The sequence below is a fragment of the Nesoenas mayeri genome (genome assembly GCF_963082525.1).
Source record: "Nesoenas mayeri genome assembly, chromosome: 3".
Taxonomy (NCBI): Eukaryota; Metazoa; Chordata; class Aves; order Columbiformes; family Columbidae; genus Nesoenas; species Nesoenas mayeri.
Window position 1 is genome coordinate 2,021,616 of NC_137544.1, and position 25,349 is coordinate 2,046,964.

Consider the following 25,349-nt stretch of genomic DNA (forward strand, 5'->3'; position numbering starts at 1 on the left):
GTGAGACAGTTGGGGTGTTCAGCTGGAGAAGAGAAGCTCTGGGGAGACCTTAGTGTGGCCTTTCAGTGCTTAAAAGGAGCCGAGAAGAAAGATGGGACAGACTTTTGAGCAGGGTCTGTTGCGATAGGACAAGGGGTGATGGTTTTAAACTAAAGGAGGGAGATTCAGGCCAGACATGAAGGAGAAATTGTTTGTGCTGAGGGTGCTGAGAGCCTGGCCCAGGTTGGCCAGAGAGGTGGTGGCTGAACCATCCCTGGAGACATCCCAGGCCAGGCTGGACGGGGCTCTGAGCAGCCTGAGCTGGTGAAGATGTCCCTGCTCATGGCAGGGGGAACTGGGGGAGGTTTGAAGGTCCTTTCCCACCCAAACTACTCTATCATTCTCCAACTCCCATTTCTCTTCCTGCAGCAATCATTACTTCTTGAGGGCTTCATCCTCCACACTGATTACTCATCCTCCAACTCCGCGTCTGTATGTTCACGGGCATCAAATCTTAATCTGATCTGCGAGTCCTGCTTCAGATTTCTGAACTCATCAACAGGGCTGTCACTTGAGCGGGTCCCCTCATCACCCTCTCTGTATTCTTGAATCTCCCCTCTTAAACTATCACCTGGTTTTCCTATTCCCCTGCTTAGCATTTCTCTTCCCTGACCCTCCAACCAGCTGTTTTTTGCCAATTCCAGCCCTTCAGCACAGAATTTCCGATCTTATCTTAACCTTTCCTTTTCCAAATTGAACATTTTCTTAATTCTCTTTGGGCTTCTCTCACTTTTCTCTTCCTTCTTTCCTGGGAATTCAGCTAGATACTACGTTCTCTATTTCTTACGTTAAAATTTGATATCAAGTGTCCCTAAATCTCCTGCAATGAAACAGGAGCAACTGGAGATCCGACCTTTAGCTATTTATCATGAATAAGCAGCAAAGAATAATAATCACTAAATACTTCCTACGGAAGATTGTAATTCTGTCTTAAACAATTCCTCCCTCTTCAGTTTTACACCTTGCAAATGCCTTAGATTATTGTCTCCTCTTTGCTGGGTCTTACCCAAGGTTCTCTCTTTAAATCTTTTAGTCAGTATTGTTGTTCTTCCACCACAAATTCTCTCCAGCCTAAAATTACTTCTAGTAATGACAGACCCATAAAGAACCCAGAACTACGGCTGCAGCTTCATGAGATACCAAATAGGTGACTCAGGTTTTGCCGTACCCTGTGTCAATAGTAATTCCACAAACCCACAGCTCATGCGATGTCCACTAGCTCCTTCAGCGTTATAAAATCATCCAGGAGCAACAAGAGTCTGGGGCAGGAATTTTGAGTTTACAGCTGCGTCACAGACTTCACTTCAATTACTATTACTACTACAACTACTATTACTGTATCCAAACTAGCGTGGTCAGCAGGACAAGGGCAGTGATCCTTCCCCTGTGCTCTGCATTGGGGAGGCCACACCTGGAGTGTTGTGTTCAGTTCTGGGCCTCTCAGGTCAGGAAAGAGATTGAAGTGCTGGAGCGGGTCCAGAGAAGAGCAACAAGACTGGGGAAGGGACTTGAACACAAGCCCTATGGGGAGAGGCTGAGGGAGCTGGGCTTGTTTAGTCTGGAGAAGAGGAGGCTTAGAGCTGAGCTCAGCACTCTCTAGAACTACCTGAAGGGCAGTTCTAGCCAGGTGGGGATTGGGCTCTTCTCCCAGGCAGTCAGCAATAGGACAAGGGGCCATGGGCTTCAACTCTGCCAGGGGAAATTGGGGCTGGAGATTAGAAAGCAATTCTGTGTGGAGAGAGTGGTCAGGCATTGGAATGGCTGCCCAGGGAGGTGCTGGACTCACCGGCCCTGGAGGTTTTTCAACTGAGATTGGCCATGGCACTTAGTGCCATGATCTAGTCAATGGACTGGAGTTGGACCAAGGGTTGGACTTGATGATCTCTGAGGGCTTTTCCAACCCAGTTGATTCTGTGATTCTGTGATTCACCTCTAGTTTTACGCACATCACTTTGCCCCAGCCTCTCGCTTTGTCACACAAACATAATATTTGCTGAGTATATGACATTATGTTTACGAAGAGCTCAAGGAATTCTGCACAAAACCCTTTTAAAAGAGTACCTACCACAGTTTTCAGAGTTTCCTTCATGCACCATACAGCCATGTTTTCGATTGCTTCTTTCTAGACATATCAAGATAAACCACTGCGTTCTGCCTGTACTTCTACCCAATATATTCCATCGCACTGATGGCTTGTTAGTGCCAGAAAGCACCTAGTCTGACCTCACACAGAAATATACCTGTGGTTCCTATATCATGATGGCAATTTCTGCGCTATTTTAAAAAGACAAACCATTTTGACTTGAAAAAAAAATATATAGGGAAAAAAAAATCTACCGTGCCACCAGATAAAGTGGTTTATTCCCTACAGTGTTTACCATTTGCTCTTTTCTCATTTCAGTTTCTCTAGAAATAATTTTTATATCTTCTTCCACATCATTGATATAGATATTGAATAGCACTGAGCCAAGAACAGAGACGCCATATAATACACCTATACACTCTACTTTGTAATTAATTACCTTCGAGGTAACATGCTTTTAACTTTGAATCATGCACTATTCCATATCTAAGGAAAGAAAACCACCTTGGAAAAAAGTTAGAGCCCTAGTTAATATCGGAAAAGCTATATTCCACAGAGATCCCAGTGACTCAGTCTTTCATGAGGCAAGGATATAATTTTCTGGATGAAGTAGTTGAACAAATCTGCTTCAACCTCCACCTTCAAAACTGAATTTGAAATTATCTGTCCTTAAAAAACAATTGGGATCGTAACTAAGAGCTGAGCTAAGAAAGAGAGGTGGTGTTAGATGGAAAAGCTGGAATAAAACAGAAATTCCTGGTTCTTTTAGGCCATACTCACAACAAACTGGTCCATGTCCCTTTCCAGGCCCATGTTTGGGAGATCAGGCATCATGTGCGCCACCACTTTGAACCCGGCATCCTTGGCTAAGTGAAACGACTCGCACACGGCCTTCACGGTGTGACCTCTGAGAAGAGACAGAAGAGATTCACAATGATGACACAGAAAAGAGAACGTATTTTGATAGGTTTAAATGAGATTATTCTCTAGGAAGTGAGAAGGGTTGAGTTTTATTATGAGTTTATTACCACTCAAGCCTTGCCAATAAATTGCCAGTAAATTAAACTACAATATGTGCTAAAAGTCATAGAAACATAGAACAGTTTGGATTGGAAGGGACCTTCAAAGCTCATCTAGTCCAACCCCTACCATGAGCAGGGACATCTGCACCCAGCTCACAGAATGGCTGGGGTTGGAAGTGACCTCTGGAGATCATCTACTCCAACCCACCTGCTCAAGCAATGAGGGTGGTGAGAGCCTGGCCCAGGTTGGCCAGAGAGGTGGTGGCTGAACCATCCCTGGAGACATCCCAGGCCAGGCTGGACGGGGCTCTGAGCAACCTGAGCTGGTGCAGATGTCCCTGCTCATGGCAGGGGGCACTGGAAATTGGGAAGGTCCCTTCCCACCCAAACCGTTCTATGATTTTATGATTCTTCTCAGCTTCCAAGAGGTGCCAAACCTCCAAATCACAGGTTGGATTGGGAATATTGAAGTATTCCACGTTCTTCTTCACTGACATCAAACCAAACTAACCCAGGCTTGCTCTGCTGGAGCTCAGTGAGACTAGGGACACAAACAAATGCAGGAGCAAAGGTTGAACCTCACATAACTCATTAGGATGAAAGCAAACTCTTCTGTCTCATTCCACCTCCATCATTCACAGAATCATTTTCATTGGAAGCGACCCTTAAGATCATAGAGTGCAACCATAACCTAACTCTGGAACTGCCCCATGGCCCTGAGAACCTCATGTCCGTCTGTCCAACCCTCCAGGGCTGGTGACTCCAGCACTGCCCTGGGCAGCCTGTTCCAATGCCCCACAGCCCTTTGGGGAAGAAATTGTTCCCCACATCCAACCTCAACCTCCCCTGGCGCAACTTGAGGCCGTTTCCTCTGCTCCTGGCGCTTGTTCCTGGGGAGCAGAGCCCGACCCCCCTGGCTCCAAGCTCCTTTCAGGCAGGTCAGAGATCAGAAGGTCTCCCCTCAGCTCCTGTTCTCCAGCTGAACCCCCCAGGTCCCTCAGCCGCTCCATCACACTTGTGCTCCAGCCCCTCACCAGCTCCGTTCCCTTCTCTCCACTCGCTCCAGCACCTCAAGGCCTTTCTTGGCATGAGGGGCCCAACACTGAACAATCCTTCAGGAGCCTCCTGCCCCTACAGCCGTGACCAGGAGGTCCCCACCAGCCATCTCCCCACAAAGCATTTGCTCTGCCCCCGCTGGGAAGGTTCTTCCACTGCTGCCTGACATTTCTGGACGTTTCCATCCTCTCAGCATCTCCTGCCTTCTTTCCAATCCCCATTTTCTTCCCATTACACCGGTTCACCCTGGGGTTTTTTGGGAATGTCTTGCCAATAACTTAGCTCAGCAAGTGACTCTTCTTCTCCACCACGGTCCTTTGGATGAAAAATTAACATCATCTGAGCACCTCTACAAACACCTTCTGCCAAGACCTGACATTAACCAAACTAAACAGCTACTTCCCTTCTTTTAAGGACCATTTCCTTCCTCTCTACTGGAAGATTCTGCCTCTTTTAAATCCCCACATGTAGTTTTATGACTACAGATTTATTTACAATTTTTTCAGTAGTATTACGGTGTTTTTCCAAGACTGTTCAAGGACAGTATTACTCAAGACCTTGAGTAGCCTGAGGGGAGTAAATGGAGACTTGCTTCATAAATAAAAATTATTTTCTTATTAGAAGTGGAATTTGAGCTGCATCAATAACTTGATTATTTGATGCCTAGATCTGCTCTTGAATATTTTTCTGCCTCACAGCCACCAAAAGCACTCAAAAACCTCACTAATGACTTATGGAACATAATAGAAAGTAATTTCCAAACAGTTAGTCTAATTGGTTGTAATCTGACATTTTGCTACGAGCAAAATATTAAAAGTTTGAAGCCAAAACACTTCCCCCACAAAGCAGAAGAAGAACAGAAGCAAAATGAGGTCGCTGCAGAAGAAACTTGAATCACCCTCCTCTAAAAGTGTCTTTCAATTCATTCTTCTGAAAAGTTGGAGGGAGATATTGGAGCGAACGGTCTGTGTTTTCCCTGCTCTCAGCCAGCCTGCGGGAAAACCTTTTAGGAATTCCGCAAGCAGCTTTGAAAAGTGCCAAAACCCTTTACAAATGTCATTCTATACGGGATGATTTCGGAGTGAAATCAAGGTTGTAATACACCACTTCATCCTTCTTCTGATTCAGCAGCAGCAAAGCAAAGGTTCGTTAGCAAACGCACAAGCTAAAAGCTTTGAGTCATTTATGGCACTGGCTCTGATGCGATGGACAAACGACCCAAGTTAAGTGGGGTTTTCAAGTCCCACCTTAGGATAAGACGCCTTTAAAAGATTTGAGGTGGAAAGAAGTAAAAGGTGAAGAGAGATTAATTGTTCAATTTGCAATCTGTATGAATACATCGAGCCTAAAAGTGATATCTCGCAACACATCCTTAGTCCGGATCTTTTCCTTTGGAAAGCTCTGACATCTAGAGGAGGAAAGTACCACCTATCAATATTAGTCCTTAACTCTTGGACGACTCAACAAATGGCTTTTCTTGCCTATTGAGACCTGGAACTCGAGCATTTCACAGCAGTGACATCCTGCAAAACTAAAGGTAGACCAGCAGGAGGAAACTCATTGTGGATTCTTTAAGCCTCTAAAAGAAAATGTCCAACATTTCCAGTTTTGCGCTGCTGCCTTTAAGGTAGGTATTAACCACAATGTGCTTTGCTTATTGAACCATAATCTCTCTCTGTCATTACGTGTGATTATGGTTATTTAACATCTTTGGTAGGTGACTGGAATGCGCAACAAGAATTAAGTTGTAAAAGTGTTAGAAGTGGAAAAAAACCAGGAAAAAATGTTTCTTTCAAAACCTGAATAGATTTGCAATTAAAAAAACCCCATGAGATTGGCTTATTTGTCCGTAAGGAGTGGGATGAACAGTATATTGTGTGCTCTCCTACGCAGGACAACTGTTCTTTTGACCACAGGTCCAAGGTGACATGGAATAAATCACAGGCCTCTTGCAAATAAATGTTGCAGTCTCTAGAGACGCCGTATGCCTGGAACACCGGTGGTTCATCTACCGACAGGTGTTGTTTCTGGCTGTGCCTCACCCTCTGTACTTGCCAATGTCATTTCTCAGCAGAAAAAGGCGTCTGGTGTAGAGAATATAAAATACCTCCAAGAGATTACGCTGCGCCGTATCAAGCCTATAGATTCTCAACTATTTAAGACAAGAACTATGAGCTCTCTCTGTTCTGCTTCACCAAATCACATTTATTTAGGAAGCAATTAAAAAAAAATAAAAGAGAGATATGTACAATACCGGAAAAAGAGTTTAAAATAAAACATCACAAATAACTCAATTTTCTCAAGCTGCGTTCTACACAATATCACAAAGAAATCCATGAAGCCAGGGCAGTTTATTAGTTTTTCTTAACAGACATGTGGCCACGCAGCAAGGAAATGAGCTCAATGTTTCAAAATTCACTGTTAAACGGGTGTTCGAGCGAACAGGTCAAGACATGCTCCTCAACAGTGTTCCAGAAAGCAAATCATAGAATCATTATCATAGAATCATGGAATGTCCTGAGTTGGAAGGGACTCACAAGGTTCATAGAGTCCAACTCCTGTCCCTGCACAGGACACCCCACAGGTCACAACTGGAAATCAATATTATGGAATCTTGTGTCCAGTTGTGGCCCCTCAGTTCCAGCAGGACAGGGAACTGCTGGAGAGAGTCCAGCGCAGCCACCAAGATGCTGAAGGGAGTGGAGCATCTCCCGTGTGAGGAAAGGCTGAGGGAGCTGGGGCTCTGGAGCTGGACAAGAGGACACTGAGGGGGGACTCATTCCTGGGGATCAATATGGAAAGGGGGAGTGTCAGGAGGATGGAGCCAGGCTCTTCTGGTGACAACCAGGGACAGGACCAGGGGCAATGGGTGCAAACTGGAACACAGGAGGTTCCACTTGAATTTGAGAAGAACCTTGTTCCCAGTGAGGGTGGCAGAGCCTGGCCCAGGCTGCCCAGGGAGGTTGTGGAGTCTCCTTCTGTGCAGACATTCCAACCCGCCTGGACACCTTCCTGTGTAACCTCATCTGGGTGTTCCTGCTCCATGGGGGGATTGCACTGGATGAGCTTTCCAGGTCCCTTCCAACCCCTGACATTCTGGGATTCTGTGATTATTTATACCAAATTAGTTTTGGGTGGCTAAACACACATGTCCAGGTTTCTACCTATTTGCCAAAACAAACTGGAATTCCAGAAAGCAACCACGCTCAGCTTTCCCCCGAGGGCTCCTCCTCACCTGTTGGTGTCCCTGGCCACGTCCTCGTACACGCTCTGCACCCCGATCTCCAGCCTCGTGCAGCCGTAGGACAACATGTCGCTCAAATGTCGCTTCAGGCAGTAATCTGGTCTGGTCTCTATGGTTATCCCGACACATTTTGTCAGGCTTCGTTCTGAATACCTGCAAAAAAACCCCAAAAAACATCCTCTATTAATATCCTGAAGTTGTCACAAATCACTTCCGAATAGTTTCCAATATTTCTCCATGTGAGTTTCTACGTTGCCACCAGAATTAAAATGGAGGTGAAAAACCTTAAATATCCCAGTAGCAAGGGTGTCTTCAACATTATGGCAACGCATGGGTGAAGTGATGCACAAATACATGAATACAAGTCTGGGATTTGCTTTGGATAAAGAGAACTAGACTGTGGCAGCTCTGAAGGCTTTTATTTTTAAATAGTACTTGTTAGGAAGATGCTCCTGGACCAGATGGAGCCTCCAGTTCTCATCATCTGGAAATGAAGCCTGGGCAGAAGGAAAAGTCAGAGTAGGCATTGAAAACTGTGCTTGGTTTGGGGGATAAAGCAAAGGCAATTTGCTCTTGCCCTGACGATAACACAGGATCTCCCATTAGGGACAGTTTGGGGTAGTTGGTACTTTTTAATTTGATCCTCAGGGTGTTCAGATAAATTGCAGGGATTGGGACAAGATCCAGCTGCGTTCTCGTAAGAAAATGTACAACACAGCCTATGAAAAATGCCACAAATCCCTCCCTTTGTGAGCAAGCGGCACGCTCGCAACTTCATTGAAGTCTAATGCTGAAACAAAATTCATTGTTAACCTTTTCCCCCCCATTTATCACTGGATGTCTAACAGAGACTAATTATTGCGGCGAGTAGAAAGACCTACCGATGACAAATGGTAAGTTATTGACCTACGAGAGAGTAAAACGAAAGAATAAAGGAATCCAAAGCGATCCAGAACCAAATAAACCCATCGATCAACATCATTTCCAACACTACCAGCAAGGATAATGTTACTTTCCATGTAGGAATCATTTCACTTGACCATCTTTTCTGCAGAATATGGTGGTTGTGTAACAGAGGGGAAAAGATTTACAGCTGTAAGGAGGAAATTTCTTCTCTTGAAACTAGTTGAAACTGCAAAGAATCTGGAAAATTCCCAAACTGGGATGTGGGCAGGATTAACAGCCACTGTGTAAGAGGAATTTCGGTCTCTTTAATGGTCCCAAATGATGGAGATCTCGGTATTAATATTAAACGTTGCTAGAAAGAGGACACCTTGAGTAAGGGTTGTGCTGGTACCCGAAAGAATATTGCACACCAAAATGATCAAGATGACTGAATTCAGCTCTTTTTTAGGTGTTCTGTAAAGATTCATCATCCGATATCGGAAATCATAATAAAATCAAAATCAAAATTGGAATAAAAATAAAGCTCTGAGTCTACTTTAGAGCATCTAATATGACAAAAAACCCCCAAATGAACTAACAAAACAATGAGAAACAAATAAAAACCCACAACACAAACACCACCAAAAAGAAAAGCACAAACCCTCCCAAAAAACGTCGGCTCAGAATTACAAGCAAAAATATTAATGCCCTTCAAACTGTTAGAGCATAAGATATATAAAGAGCAGGATATTCGCGGGACAGGCTGTAATGGCTGTCAAAATAAGCATTGTTAAAAAAAACCCAGAAAACACATGAAACATTTCATTTGTGGCTCACTAATCTGACAGATTAACAGAACAATTGTTTATCACGTCAAGGAAAACATCGCCAACGTGTGATTCATTAATATCCAACTAAAACCGCTCATTCTTAAAGATGTCATTTGCAAAAATTAAAGAGAGACGTTTTAGCGAAGGGAGCCGGGGGGAGGTCATCAGAAAACTCGCCCATCGTGCCAGAGGGTGCGTGTTAATATTAACCACCTGTAATCAGAAATAATGATGGGAGCCAAAATAATTACACTTTCCCACCCCACAAGCAAATTTATGGCCAAGATATAAAATGCTGAATAAGACAAATGCCAACAGACCCTTAATTATGACATTTACTAAGGGTACCGACAGGATTTCAGGTTGGTGTAAGGGCTGGTAGAATTGTCTTGCCCAACTCTGTGCCATAAAGAGAAGTGTGTCTTAATGGTAATTAGAAAAGCAACCCAAAAATGAGCTCGAAACAGATAAAGTAATTAATACAACATTTCCAAGGAAAATCATGAGTCTCTTCAACCCACCGTCCTCTGTATGTGACACTTTCAGTGTGAGCATCATGATCTCCAGCTCTCCCAAGGACTCAGGGTGAGCCAATAAAGCACCGTCTTATACTCTATTTTATCAACATTAAATAAATGCTTGAATTGCATGGTCCATATTTAATAAAGCCTAGAGATTCAACTAATTGGAAAAAAGACAAAGAAATGAGTGTGTGATAGTCAACCTTCCCCAGAAGGTGATTCTGACAATATATCTCCACCATTTTCCCGAATAAAGAACAAGAAATCGGACTTTTCTTCTGGTTTTTGTCTGCTTTCTAACTTTAAACTCATTTGGATATTCAACATTTTTCCTATTTGCAAAATGAGCAACTCTGTTTCATTGGAAACCTACTATTAAAACTAAGGACAGGCACAAATTGTAAGACTGTAAGTTAAGAAGCCAAATGCAGAGCACCAGAGGTAGACACCAATTAATACCTGTCCTAGATTTACATAACCTGATGTTTTATGGAAGGAGTTACCAAACAGCACCCAGAAAAGCTGTACTGATTAATATTATGCAGCCAACAGAGAAGAAGAAAAGACAAACTGATGTGTGCTTAAGAGTAACGTTTTGCTTTTGATTATTTTTGTTTCTTATTGGTGAAGAAGTAGATCTTTGAGCCTGATTTGCAGTTTTCAAGTCAACTTTTTTATTATTAATCAGTGATTTATGTAACAATTTATAGTAGATGGGCTGTTTCAAGCCTGACTTTGCACATCTACCTTTTACAGGTTTCATCATAACCGCCCACTGGAAATGTCGTCCCAAAACCCGGTTTCTGTCACCTGATGTGCGGAAAAAAGCCAAACTGTAGCACACAGAGACAAGGTATTGTTTATTATGGTGGTTTCCCACATTTCTAGCAGGTCAGTTAGGCAAATCCTTGCTGAGTCCTCCTGGCCACCTTCCCGCCCATGGAAGCAGCCTTCACAAGGACATGTTCCATGACATTCTCAAGGACTTACCAGTCTGGAGGTCTCCTTCTCAACTTCTTGAAGATAGACATGACATTTCCAGTCACTGGGGACCTCTCGGTTGTCACGACCTCTCCAAGGTGACATGGAGCTGCTTCACCCTTCCCCTTCCACGTGCACAACCTGACGGTGGTGCCAACACCATCCTCTGCCATGGCTACAACCTCTCATCCCAAACTGGCAGCCAACAAGGGTCCCCAACAAGGGCAGATCTTGCAAATAAAGACCAAAACAAAGAAACAACGCACACCTCAGCCATTTCCCATGTCCTTCCTCACAGAACTTCCTGCCTTATCCAGCAGATCCATGTTTTCTTTGGTCTTTCTTTGCTGACAAGGTATCTATGAAAGTCCTTCTTGTTGTCCAATAATCCCTCTGAGTTCCAACTCCGATTAAGGTTTCCTACCTCCTGGGCATCCCACATCTCCTTTCACATTCTGCACAAACTCCTTATTTCCTGGTTGAGCTCCACCAGGACTTCTCCAGTAAGCAAAGCCTGTTGTGCCTGCTTGGTTTCCTTCATATGAACTCTCTTTGCAACTTGAGTCCCAGAAGATTAGCTAAACTCACCTGGGTTAATTCACCTTTCAGGGCATCCCTCAATGCTTCAAGTTTGTTGTCCTGAATTCTGACATCTTTATTCTGCTACTTGCATCCTTCAGGACCTTAAATTCTACCACCTCAGAGCCATCCCAGCCAAGATCAAATCCCCACTTCAACCAGCTCTTTGAGAGTAGCAGATCCTATGAAATATTAATACCCCCCCTAAGCAGTGGATAAGCCAACTATTTCAAAATATCATCAATATACACTCTGGAAATCTCCTAAATGAGTTGTATTCCACCATGTTGCCCTTCTAGCGGGTATCAGGGTGTCAGACTAGATTCAAAGAGTTTTGTATATTGTTCATTAAATGCGTCTTTTTTAAATACTTACATCATTTTCATACCCTCTTGTAGCACTATCTCCAGTTTTTAAACATTCTTCTTGTTGCCTTTGATACCAAAAACAGCCACAGAACTTTGCAGAGACACCAGTGCTATATCCAGATGGGATATGATTTGCCTATTCCTATCCAATTTTCCACTATTTATACAGTCAAGGGTAATTTGGCTGCTGAATCATACAGAAAGCTCATGATAATGCAACTTAACTCCTAAGTATTTTCTAGATATTTCGCTGCCTCTCAGAATAGAATCCTGCACCCTTCCTAGAAAAACAGCTTTACATTTTCCCATAATGAAGTACACAGCTTGCTTGTACACAGCTTCCTATGGAATACAGATTTACCCCTTATTTGCCCATCTCCAATATTAATGGCACCTGCCAGCCCTCGGAAATTACTGTTTTAACACAAAGCCCAGAGGCAAAACCAGCAGAATCCTATTAGAAATCATTCAGGTCAATGAAAATCATTTTCTGCTATGCCTGTTTTGCAAACCAATGTAATGGGTGACATGTTGTTCTAGTCTCTTTTTTTTAATGTCAAAATATCTCACTGTACCAAGTCAATTCTTTTGCAGAAGTTTATGCATATTATACTCCATTTCTCTATAAAAGCCTCTAAGCTCGGTCACAGGATCCAGTGACTTATCATGATAATGGAGATGATAGATTTGCCTTCTTTTAATCTTTAAAAACAACAAACATCTAGCCACATATCCTGCAGGAATACGGAGATACAAAGAGGGAACAGGCTCTATCCAACTAGGCAGAGAGCCTGAAAAGCAAATATCCAGAGCTCTGAAGAGGATGACTCAGGATACTCCGCCACAAGAGGTTAAGACGACCTTGTTGATGACCAAGGCAACCAAAACTATTATTAACTGAAGACCGAAAGAAGCAAAATATAGAAAGCCCTGAGAAATCCAATGAACCCAAGTTGAAAACTCCACCTGTGATGGTCTTGTATATACAAGTTCACCCGATTTCCAGGTTCATTCTGGCATTAATATTAATATTTATGATGTGCCTTTCTTCTGGAACTTGAGTGTGGAGATGGATTTTATCTTCTCCAGTAGTAATAAACATCTTACAGTATTTCTCCTCCTTCCCTGGAACAGTCTTATTTGTTATTTATAATACAAGTAATTATGTATAATACATGTAATAGTAACTCCACATAATCAAAAGACTAATCAGAAATCAAGGCAAATGTATAGAACAAGATGACAGTGGGGCAATTTCAATAATGGACTGACTGCAAAGGAGAATTATGCAAATAAAATAGATGTTAAGCCATAGAAACGAAGGAAATGAGATAGAGAGAAACCTTAAGGTTTGCACAGACATAGCTACTGTGAAGTCAGGTTTTTCCAGTGTGATTATAGAAATGTCTCAAATAGGAAGAAGTAAAGGAAAGATTATTAGTTTTCATCATTAGAGAATATTTGACTGAATTATCAGAGAAATCTGGTACATTAAGCAGACTTCAAATCAGGCTCTGCCTCTGAAGATCAAAAAGGCACCTACATCTCCACCAGTTTGACTCAGGGTCTCAGGTACTTTCTCACTTAGAGAGAAAGCAGACAGCACCGTTCTGGCATGAAACAACTCACTTACCAAAGCATCTGCTCGCTCTCCATTAAACTCTGGTCTACAGATGAAAGTCTCATGAGACCTGAACATCAAAGACTCCATTATTTACAATCCATCCTACAGCAGCTTCCAAACTCTCTGGATGGGACCAGAGCGGCACGATGCCAAAGCAAAACAGAAAGACTTAACGCATCCCAACAAGCTCAGAAAAGATAAAACTACAAGAATGAGGTAAATGGGTTAAAATGGTACATGTGCAGCACATAAATCACACGGCTTTGAACTGTTTATCTGTTTTACAGGTTTCAGAGGAGGAGAGGATGTAATGAGGAGACAAAAGAGCAGAAAAAGGCACAAGAAGCAGTAGAAATGGTTCAAAGGCAGCATCAAAGAGAACCAAAGAGCAAGAAGCATTTAGGTGTCACCATCCATATAGAAAGATGGTGTTGCCATTATCACTTAAAAGAATGACTCCGTTCTGCAATTGCTAACATAAAAATACATAAACCTTTTCAGTTTTAGGTCAGTCTGACAAAGATAAGGGTGACTTGCAAATCACCTCATCAGAGAGCCTGACTTTGCAGCTTTAGATGTTTTGAAGCCTGCACAATTAGTTGAGTCTAACATCTGCCTCGAGAGCGCTGGACCAAGTGTCTTCTAGATGAACGTTGCTCGTTATATGCTAAAATGATTATGGAACCAGTATACAGTAGTTGAGTCTTACTTTAACATCTGCCTCAAGACCGCTGGACCAAGTGTCTTTTAGCCGAACGTTGCTTGTTATATGCTAAAATGATTATGGAACCAGTATCCAGATGTGCAAACAACTGGCTCCTTAGGATTGCCCTGAGTAGTGATAAGACTTTGTATAGAATGGCTGCTACTTTTCCTTTTGGCGTGCTGGCTTTATTCCAGCAGCCAGGCTTGCACAACGCTGTAATAAACAATATCTCATCTGGGTGTGCTATAATTTGGCTTTTTCACACACCACGTGACAAAACGCTGGTTTTGGGATGACAACGGGAAGGATCTACAACTCATCCAACGCAACAGTCCCCAAAAACCTGCCTGCAGAACATTACTTCAAAAGCCAAAGAAAATCATCTAGAAGGTGGGCAGAATAAATTATGAAAATATTCATGTTACTTGATCACCATTGTTGCTAACGGATCATCAACAGCAGCAATTCCCACAAAATGTGGTGCTCCACACTCAAACACATCACAATAAGTGGTCACAGCTTAGCTGGGAAAAGAAAGGCACTGCTGCTCACCTACCCTTAGACTGAACACAAACCAAAACCAAAACAGCTCCAGCGTGTACCCAGGTGGCCAAGAGGCCACCAGCATCCTGGCTGGTACCAGCACTGGTGTGGCCAGCAGGCCCAGGGCAGTTACCGTCCCTGTGCTGGGACCTGGGGAGGACAAACCACCAACCCTGGGGCAGTTCTGGGCCCCTCACGCCAAGAAAGGCCTTGAGGTGCTGGAGCGAGTGGAGAGAAGGGAACGGAGCTGGTGAGGGGCTGGAGCACAAGTGTGATGGAGCGGCTGAGGGACCTGGGGGTTCAGCTGGAGAACAGGAGCTGAGGGGAGACCTTCTGATCTCTGACCTGCCTGAAAGGAGCTTGGAGCCAGGGGGGTCGGGCTCTGCTCCCCAGGAACAAGCGCCAGGAGCAGAGGAAACGGCCTCAAGTTGCGCCAGGGGAGGTTGAGGTTGGATGTGGGGAACAATTTCTGCCCCAAAGGGCTGTAGGGCATTGGAACAGGCTGCCCAGGGCAGTGCTGGAGTCACCATTCCTGCAGGGGTTTAAAATACATAGATGAGGTTCTCAGGGACATGGGGTAGAGGTGGCCTTGGCAGTGTGCGGTTAACAGTTGGCGTCAATGATCTTAAAGGTATTTTCCAATCAAAACAATTCCGTGATTCTATGTCTGTGAACATCCAGCATCCCAAACAAGCCTGACATCCTGAAAAAAACCTTCTTGTGCCCTTGACTACAAGGAGCGTGGTAACTCAGTTACAGGTGTTCAAGGCAGACAACAATGTCTACACATGTGAAATTAAGACAAAAAGTGACACCATGGGTTTCTGAAGAGGAAACTGCTGCTATAATACACAAGTATCTTACGTACCACATCCTCGCCTGTTACTTAAATGACCTTCTCCTTCTTGATGTCTAATAGCTCTGCTTTATCACAATACCAATCTCTGAAACGCAGCTACCAATAATTAATTCAATATCTACAATTTCCTGCTAGTAAACAGAACAGGTGGCATCTTACTCATCCAATATATTTCAAAAGTTGCGTGTTTGATGCCTGCCCAGAGCAGATATTTCTGAAAGCTCAAACGCCAGTTATTTGGCTTTGTACTGCTCCCTTTTCATTACAACATTTCAGTATGTTCTTTATCACCAGTACCAGGAGTACAACAAACTGCTTTGGTTTCTTAGCATCAGATTCCCAATGTTCGCTTTTCAAACACTGAAAAACTTCCAGTTACTTAAAAAACAGTCAATTATTGACTAAAATATAATTTCCCGGTTTTGACAAAGTAATGTTACTTGTACCTGCTAAAAGATAAGAACTAATTCTCTTTTTTTTTGGTGAAATGTCACTAACAGATAAGTCATCCATAATTATGCTCCCTCCCGCTGTGTCACTCGGTGTAGAAATCCAGGATAGGATCTATGTTCAAAACTATTCATTCCGAAGCAAAAAGCCCTAGAACTTAGGAGTTTTCTCTTTTTCTTAATTTGTTTACCAAGTTGTAACCACAATGAATGGATCCGACGTCTGAAAACCCTCCGAAGAAAAAGCACAGCACGAGCAGGAGCAGCGCGGTTATGCGAACGCACTTCAGGCCTAATCAAAGCAGGGCTATTTGCATGGACTAATTAAACGCCTGGCTGTAACGACAAGGAGGTAATGACGTTGAGCATAGAGAGGAGGGGGTGGCGGAGTGATTTGGTTTATTTTTATATCATCCACAGAGCAACATCATGTAAAGGACCTTTGGGCAAGGAGGCTGGAGCTTTGCTGGAGGGACCGTGTTGTTCCCGACAGCCAGGACCGAGCTGGGCTAATAAATGTGTAATTATTTCAACAAGCTGTAATCAGCATCCTGTTCTCAGAGCACATCTGAGCAGGCCTGGAAAGGTCTGTCATAGCTCGGGCAGCAAAAATAAGGATGCTGGACAGACTGAACAGAAAACCCCGACAGGACCTTCTAGCAGTGCAGGCGTATTTTCTAAGCTCCCATCCATCAAATTCAAGGTAAGAGCAATACAGATAACACTGTTGTGGCTTTTTTGTTTCAGCAATAAATTATTAGCAAGCTATAACTGAAAGCACCACGATGAATAAGCGTATGCTAGAGTGAAATATTTCAAACAAGAAAAATGTGTGTGTTGCTCTAACAGGAGATGCGTTGCAACCTCTTTTTTACCTATCTCTGTCAAAACTAAAGGTTTAAGGGGAAAAAGCTGAAACCGGGCTAATATGGGCCAGAGAATGCTTATCGCCTTCTCTGGAGACATTCAAAACGGCCTGGACGCAATCCCGTGCAATCTATCTAGGTGTACCTGCATTAGCGGGTGGGCTGGACCGGATGATCTCCAGAGGTACCTTCAACCCCAACCAGTCTGGGATTCTGTGATCTCCTCCTCCCTTATCTCAGCCTCCTGCCTTTCTCAAACCCGTCCCAGTGAGCACAGACAAACTATGGCTCTGGAGACCCAAGTCTTCATGTTTCTCCCAGAGCAGAAGCAGCGACACAAGGTATCAGACTCTTCGCAGCGAGGGTCAGGGAGACCCAAGTCTCCAAAATGTCTTCAGATAGCAACTGGAGCACCACATCAAACTAACCTGGTCTGGAGGTGGAACAAGAGACCCACACGATCCACAAACACACCAACATTACCCAGGGAAAGTCCACAGGTCTGTTTGGACTTGGACCTAATGAAATTCAACAAGGGCAAGTGCAGGGTCCTGCAGCTGGGGAGGAACAACCCCAGGCACCAGCACAGGTTGGGGTTGAGCTGCTGGAAAGCAGCTCTGCAGAGAAGGACCTGGGAGTTCTGAAGGACAACAGGGTGACCGTGAGTCACCAATGTGCCCTGTGGCCAAGAGGCCAATGGGACCTGGGGTGCATGAGGAAGAGTGTGAGCAGCAGGTCAGGGAGGTTGTTCCTCCCCATCTGCTCTGCCCTGGGGAGGCCCCATCTGCAGTTGTGGGTCCAGTGCTGGGCTCCCCAGGTGAAGAAGGACAAGGAATTACTGGAGGGAGTCCAACGGAGGGACACAAAGATGCTGAGGGGTCTCGAGCATCTTTGTGATGAGGAGACTGAGAGAGCTGGGGCTGTTGAGCTGGAGAAGAGAAGCTGAGAGGGATGTGATCAATGGGATCAATATGTCGGGGTGGGTGTCAGAGGATGGACCAGACTCTGTTCAGTGGTGCCCAACGCCAGGGTGAGGGGCAACGGGCACAGACTGAAACACAGGAGGCTCCATGTGAACATGAGCAGAAACTTGTTTGCTGGGAGGTGCCAGAGCCTGGCTCAGGCTGCCCAGAGCGGGTGTGGAGTCTCCTGCTCTGAGACATTCAAACCCGCCTGGACCCACCTGTGTGATCTGCTCTGTGACCCTGCGTGAGCAGCTGGGTTGGGCTGGGGGATCTCCAGAGGTCCCTTCAACCCCAACCAGCCTGGGATTCTAAAATTTCACCCAACATCCCATCCACCCAAAGCTGGTTGCAGATGTTTAGAACAACAGGAGCGGGACAAGCAGCAGCCGTATTTTCCTTGAACATTCTCTCAGTTGCCAGTTGTCTCCTCTCCAACAGCTCCCTGAGCCAGAGGTGATATCTTTAGTAGGTGTCTTCAGGATCTATGGGCTCTCAGTGGATATTTTCCCTTGGAATGTATTTAATCACCTCTCAGCCCAACTATGTACCACCCAAAAACGCCTCCTTCATGTTTAATCCCCATTTCACCTGACAGCTCCAATTCTTGTGCTTTAGAAAATAATCAACGTTTATCCTTTTTCTGTCTTCTCCATGTTGCTCAGAATTTCATCAGTCTCTGTTACATCGCTCTCAAATATTTTTCCCTGGTTCCACAGTACAATTTTCCTTCTTCCCTCACTTATTTTTAAAAGGAAGAACTGCACAGAGGTTCAAGCTGTGAAGGCACTGCTGAATTACATGGCAGCATAGCAATATTTCCCAGTTTGCTCCCTATTTCCCTCATTATAATCCCTCACACTGAGTTGGGTCTTTTAACTAACACCAAGCATCGAGTCTGTGTTTCTCACAGTCATCTACTGTAACTTGAAAACCTTGTTCCTGAGCAGCATCAGCCAACTTGGAGATCATAGTCCTGTAGTAAAATAAGGACAAATCTTTCTTATCCACATCACTCTGTATCTACATTGATTTTCACCTGTCCCTTCACCACCCACAACCGCATGGTCAAGACCACCTATTGATGCCTCTGGGACACCTGTTTTCTGTTGTATTAAGTTGATAATTTATTCCCTCTCCTAATTTATTTCAATTATTTATGCACGCAAAGTCTTCCCTCTTATTCCCACAATCTTTGAAAAAGCTTTGGAGAAGGACCTTCTTGTTGGAAATCCGGGTAAAGTTACATATATATGTCAAATGATTAAAAGAAAACTACAACTTAGACGTTTTGCTGAAATATTATCCTGTTTCAAGCAGCTAGAGGAAAGGAGTTTATCTGCCATAAGATGAAAACGCGTCCTATGGAAGAAAGAATCTCTCTATACTCAGTCTCCATAAAGAGGGAGGTGGTTCGGGTTTTTAGCAGGTAAAGAAACCCAAACCTGTTATCCTCATAAAGACAACTGAGGTCCAACAAAGCAGCAAAACGCAACTTTTCCCAAGATGTCTGAATGAAGAAGAAACATGGAATGCTTGTAAAATGTCCACGTTAAGCCCATACTCAACCTATGAGATGCGGAGTGTACACTCTTGCGTTCACCACAAGCCAGACACTTGAAATTTCAGACTAATATATGATGCCAGAAAATAAACCAATCTATCTTATGTGTGGAAGATGCAGCCAGTCCAAGGTAACACCAGCTTGAGTTTCCAGCAGCCAATACAAGCAGATGGATGAGCCGCACGCGGATGGAATGATGGGTTGGTTGAAGGTGCTATGAGGTTGTGGGTTCGCTATAAAAATAGGGTAAGATTCCCATGCCAAACCCAGCTCCTCTCCTTTTAAGAAAATAAAACAGTTTATAAGTAATTACATGCCCTCCCAGGTATCCAAACTTCACAGGTCACTTCTGAAGTGAAGAAAAGAACTCATGCATGAGGGTTATCAACCCTAAACTGTATTATTTTCAAAGCTGTTTGTCAGCCTATGGTGCAAAAGAAAAGCTTGGAAACAAAATACGCTCAGCACAGTGAGAGAAAATTGGAGACACTTTAAGCTATAAAGTTTTAGAAAGAATCAAATGCATTTCTCAGTAACAATTTGGGGATTTCTGTCCAGTAATTCAGGATAAACACTAAATACAGAGTCCTACACTTTGCTTTAAGCATCAATTCTGTGCAGCGTTGTGGCTTAACCCGCCCAGTATTTCAAGGGGAGAAAAGCAGCAAGCTGCAGGCTGTGTTTGCTTAATATTTCATTTTGGTCAATTTTCCGGTGTCTTTTCACCAAGCAATATAAAAATCTAAAAAGAAGTGGCTCTTCGTCCCATTTCAGCCATCCCTTCTGTGGATTCCAGTACAATTTTATTTGACCTTTAGTTAAATTCCAGCTGTACCAGGCAATCGATATCGGCTGCTCCCACAGGACAGGTTTTATTCTACGTCCCTTTCTCTTCTCATCCAAGTGCACGGAGGCAGATAACACATCCCATGCCCAACAAACCATGTCACGGCGGCGACACCGAAACAAAGGCTGTTATCAAACTTCCACCAGGAGATGCCCAAGATTTGCCCTTGGATTCTCACATCTTTGCTGCGCAATTTAGTTCAAGGAAACCTGAGAGAACAACAATTTAAATGTCTGTTGTCAAGTCAACGCGATCGATGATTAGGTCATAATTATATAGACAGTTTACCATGGAGCAGTCAATATGTAGTTAGAGATGCAGGCTAAAAAGGGATTCAGGAGGAAAAATCCTTATATCTAAAATTACAAAAGAAATGACATGACAGTCTCTTATTAAATCCAAACTGAAGCTCAAGGTTTTCTTGCTACGGTTGAGTCAGCGCTAGGTGAGACTTATATGTATTTTTAAAACAATCTAGTTCCAATTTCACTTCTGCTATTGACTCACTGTGGCCTAAGGAAAGTTGCATATTCTTAATAACAACCAGCTGTTATTGAAGAAAATAACCACCTCTGCAGTGCTGCATATTGTTCCCAAAACTCACCGCCCTAGAAGTTATTGTAGAATAAAGACAGTGTCCATAAAGACCTGGCTTTGTAGTTTCTGCACCTACATCAACAGGATTCATCTTGTCCCCATCTGACACTCCGGTATAAACATTTAGCTTGAGGAAGGAAGAACAGCTTGATTGCTGCTTTGAGGAAACAAAGAAATTGTGTCAATAAAATTATAAACAGAGCTAATAAAAAGCAATCATCAGCCAAAACTGCCAGCGAAAAGCTGCGGTTTAGCTCATCTTCTTCTCTCGCCAAAGCAACTCCCTCATCTATAAAGCTGCAATATAATCTCAAAAAAAGTTCTACACAAACATACATGCGCCTGTTTTCTCCGTGCTTGTAAAACCACGCACTTTGAAGAAGCTTTTTGCAGATGACATGAACCGATGGTGCCGTTTCTCTTGCTCCATTTGCCGTCCATTGCAGCTCCAACACAGTGTAAGGTGCCAACAGCTATTTAACTTTTAACAGTGACCAAGCTTTGGAAAAGTATTTCAGCTTTTAGCTGCTACAGTAGCTTAAAACTGCCTTGATCCCTCGCAGCTCCAGTTGGTCCCAAGGAGAAAGTTCCTGCCAAGTGTTGAAGCCAAGTGTTTCCTATCATGGCTACAACCCCCACAAATGGCCCAACTTGGCTTTTGACAAGACGCATACACCAGAGATGATACAGAAGAGTACGACCAAAGGTGAGTGACCATTTGTGTCTTTCTAGAGGTGGGGAGAAGCAAAGACCCGGAAAGGAGAATAGGAACAAGAACCAACGTTGGAAGAAACTGGAGTACCTTGGAAAAAGTGACAATGCAGCAAAAACCAGCACGAGCTCAAGGAGTCAGAAATCACAGAATCATTTGGTTGGAAGAGACCCTCAAGATCATGGAGTCCAACCGTTCTCCCACTCCTGGCACTGCCCCATGTCCTGAGAACCTCATGTCCGTCTGTCCAACCCTCCAGGGCTGGTGACTCCAGCACTGCCCTGGGCAGCCTGTTCCAATGCCCCACAGCCCTTTGGGGAAGAAATTGTTCCCCACATCCAACTTTAACCTCCCCTGGTGCAACTTGAGGCGGTTCTTGTCCTATCTCTTGCTACTTGGAAGTCAGAGATGAAGAAGAAAATACTTCTGGCCCAAGCCGGAATTGGAGACAAGACTCTGGGTGCAGGTCCTGGATGCAAACACTGACATTCTTGTCTCCTGTGCCTGGTCAAGAGCCAATCCCAGCACCAGTTCCTGCTTCAGCATGAGGGTGTTGGTCTATTCTCCCAAGCAGCAATGATAGGACAAGAGGAAACGGCCTCAAGTTGCGCCAGGGGATATTGAGGTTGGATGTGGGGAACAATTTCTTCCCCAAAGGGCTGTTGGGCATTGGAACAGGCTGCCCAGGGCAGTGCTGGAGTCACCAGCCCTGGAGGGGTTTAAAAGGCGTTTAGATGACTTTCTTAGGGACATGGTTTAATGCTAGGATTGGGTTATGGTTGGACTCGATGATTCTGAGGGTCTCTACCAACTGAGATCATTCTATGACCCTACGAGCCGGATCCCTCTCTGGGCTCCACTGACCACATCTCCGCTGGCCTGAGGCGCCCGGTTCACAGGGAAACACCCGAACTGAGCTTCCTTAACCCACCCATTGAACCACATCTCAGAAAAGGTGACCTCTGTTTATTAAATATCAAAGGAACAAAGGTCCTTCTCACTAATTTTAGAGTTTTCAGTGGAGTGCATGATCTATCTTTGAAGACAAACCAGTCCAAGTTCTTGCAGAAAGAGAAAATACGTAACCGTATAATCCAAGGCCCAGACAGGGGGTGTCTAAATTAAAGCGGCACAAACGCCCCCAGCTCTGCCAGTCCCAGCTTTTGAGAGCTTGGCTTTCCAAACCAATGGGCCATGAGGAGTCACCACGACCCAGAGCACATTAGGAGCTGCAAAACATCGCAGAGAGAGCAAATAGTCTCTGCCCAGCACAGCACTCGCGAAACAGTCACAGAAAAACCACATCCATCCATAAAAGCGTGAAAATTCAACCTGGCTCTTTTATTTTTTTGCATGCCTACTGCACCCACCATGTTACTAGAAAATTACTTTCCTTTCAAATTAATTTAGCGCTGTTGAAAGGCAGCGGATCTCAGTTTACAATATCAATGAGGCAAGCACAGCACAGCTGAGGGAACTATAAAGCGCATCTCACTCTTCTACCAGTCCATTTTAATTTGGGCTGGAAAGCAATCTCTGCTGGAAGAAGGGGAAAAATAGGTAGCGCAGGTCCCACGTTGGCTCTCCAAGGCACGGGAGCATCAGTCTAGGGTTGTTTGCATCCTTACAGAACTCAGTAATGCTTATCTTCTGCCCACTTGGAAAAATCAGAATACAACAGCACATCTGGAAAGCATAGTGTAATACTTGTGTCAGGGAGGAAATTAACCCAGAAAGCTAATTTAGTGCATCTCACACCGTCTCGTTGTGACAACACCTTTGGATCATGAGCACCATTTGATCTAGAGCCGAATAATCAGCAGGGCAGGTTCATATTCATACAGGTGACCAAGCCGTGAATAAAACTCCAGCTCCAGTTACTGGTCCCAGTTGATCACTCAGATCCCATCCTACCATTAACATTTTAGTGCAGGTCACCGGAGAACTTGTTACACTTGCCAAATTACACACGCACAGCAGTGAAGCAGCAAAAATGCGAAAAGTATTCCCTTTGGCAGGTGTTCAGCAGTAATTTGCTGAAAACATACAAAAAAAGGCACTGAAATTCATTATTTAGCTTTGACAATGTCATGACCGCTAAGGCCATTATCCTTCCCACCAGCACAGGATAAAATACGGATCAACAGCATTCACAGATATCGCTAAATGTGGTGTAGCACAAATTCCTGTTATGAATAAACACACTATCACCTCATAAACCTTTGAAAAAGACGTATTTGGTTCCAGCATTCACCTTAAAATACCTAAAGTCACGTAATATCAGATGTGCTGTTGCACATGTAAAGAAACACGTGGGTATGGCTTCCTCATCGTCACCTTCCTGAGTCATCACAAACCTGAATATTTCAAATAGAGAAGAAAACGCTGCGGAAATAGTGAACAGGACAGATAACTGGATAGTCAATCACCTCCCATAGCTGCAGGAGGGGAAAAAAATGAGCAACTACACGTAACAAGATTAGGATCTAATAAAATGACTTTCACTTACATTTCTTCCAAATAACACATATTTCAGCGGCTAAAAGTTGGGCTTGCTGGAGAAAATAAGCAAGTTGAAAGTAACAGAAAGAAAGGCCAGCCAGCTTTGGGGTAAATTTCTACAAATTCTGCGACATGGAAAGACATTATCCATACTGAGGGTATTTAGGGGTAAACACTCAGGAGCGAAAATACTTTAATGGCAAACAATGCACCATGGAAGAGTCTCATCCAAAGCTGGAAACAAAGAAAAATCTGCCTGCTTCTCTGGAACATTAGGAGCTCATCTCCAAATCACTGGGAACAACCCAAAATTCAGGCAGAATCTGTTGCAAATGATCTGGCACTAAAACAATAGCCAGCGGTCTCCTGCCTGGCACAGAAAAATCACTGCCCGGTCAGATGTCCCGAGGGATTTGACAGAAAAGCTCTGATGGATCCAGCCGGAGCAATTTGCAATGTTTCTGCTGCCCGCCGTTCAGTTCCTTCACTGCCAGAAGCTGCAGGAGGGGACACAGAACCAGCGAAGTCCCCGCACACCCCGGTTTGCCCAAATTACCACTAGAACAGCAGCTCAAGGCAGCAATTAGAGCGCTTTGTGCCGGAGCTCCACGAGTACCTGTCACAGCACCTACTCATTACGGCAAGTCGGGAGGTGAGATCTGACTATCAAATCCCGGCAATTTGTAACGGGGCGATTTAACAAGGCCGGGCTTCCCGCAGAAAGAGAAGCGGCGTCTCTTCTTAAATCACGATCCCTTCCAGGTGATGTTCATTTGCCACGGGGTGAACTCCGCAGCTGAAAGGCGGCCGACTACATTTAGGCGCCTGTTTCGGGAGCGGTCACCTCAAGCAGAGGGTTGAGGTAGATAAAAAGAGAACAGTAACCTCTTAAATCGCCCCAGCATGAATCACTGGAGCTGGTGAGTCAAAGCTCTCGGTTATTTTTGCGAGAGTCACAATTAGTACTCAGAAAGCACAATTAAGATACATTAGCGTAACGAGCAACCGTATGTCAATCGCGCCAGCTGAGTTGTTGGAGAGCATCTTCTTTGGCTCTATTAACCACAAGGTAAAGATCAAATCTATCCTTTAGATTTACAGTAGAATTTCTCACGAGTGGGGTCAGCTAAATATATATATCAAGCCAGCTGTGACCGCACAGGCGTAATGTCCCCACTTGTTATCCCGTGTCACTTCATCGCAGGTCTGTGCCTTAAGTCAAGCAGCTGGGCTTAAGCTTGGGAATATTACAGCAGTGGCAGCAACAAGACTTACCCACAGAAACCTGCGTCTTCCAGCCAAACTCCTACAGAATGATTTGGGAAATGTAAAACAGACTTCAACTTTGACAATAAAGAGCAGCCTTTTGAAAGGAGTTTTACTGCTCACTGTTGGAAAGCAAAATTCAGAGTTGCTTGGTTGTCAACCTTCGCAATCACTGTAGTTCTATACTAGAAAAATTAGTGATACGTGAGACCTAATGTGGGTATTTAAGAAAAAGAATATAACG

At 44.1% G+C, this 25,349-nt stretch overlaps 1 protein-coding gene across 2 annotated transcripts in view; it reads right to left on the reverse strand.

Moving 5' to 3' along the window:
* ELP3 (elongator acetyltransferase complex subunit 3) overlaps positions 1-25,349 on the reverse strand; it is a 120,639-nt gene that overhangs the window by 76,258 nt on the left and 19,032 nt on the right. For both annotated transcript variants that reach the window (XR_013921975.1, XM_080341950.1), the window contains exons 8-9: positions 7,436-7,597; positions 2,903-3,029 (exon numbers count right to left, since the gene is read on the reverse strand). Coding sequence is in view for 1 of the 2 variants with exons in the window: in XM_080341950.1 (XP_080198076.1) it covers positions 2,903-3,029; positions 7,436-7,597 (289 nt within the window). In the remaining variant the exon portion in view is untranslated. The remainder of the gene's footprint in view (positions 1-2,902; positions 3,030-7,435; positions 7,598-25,349) is intronic.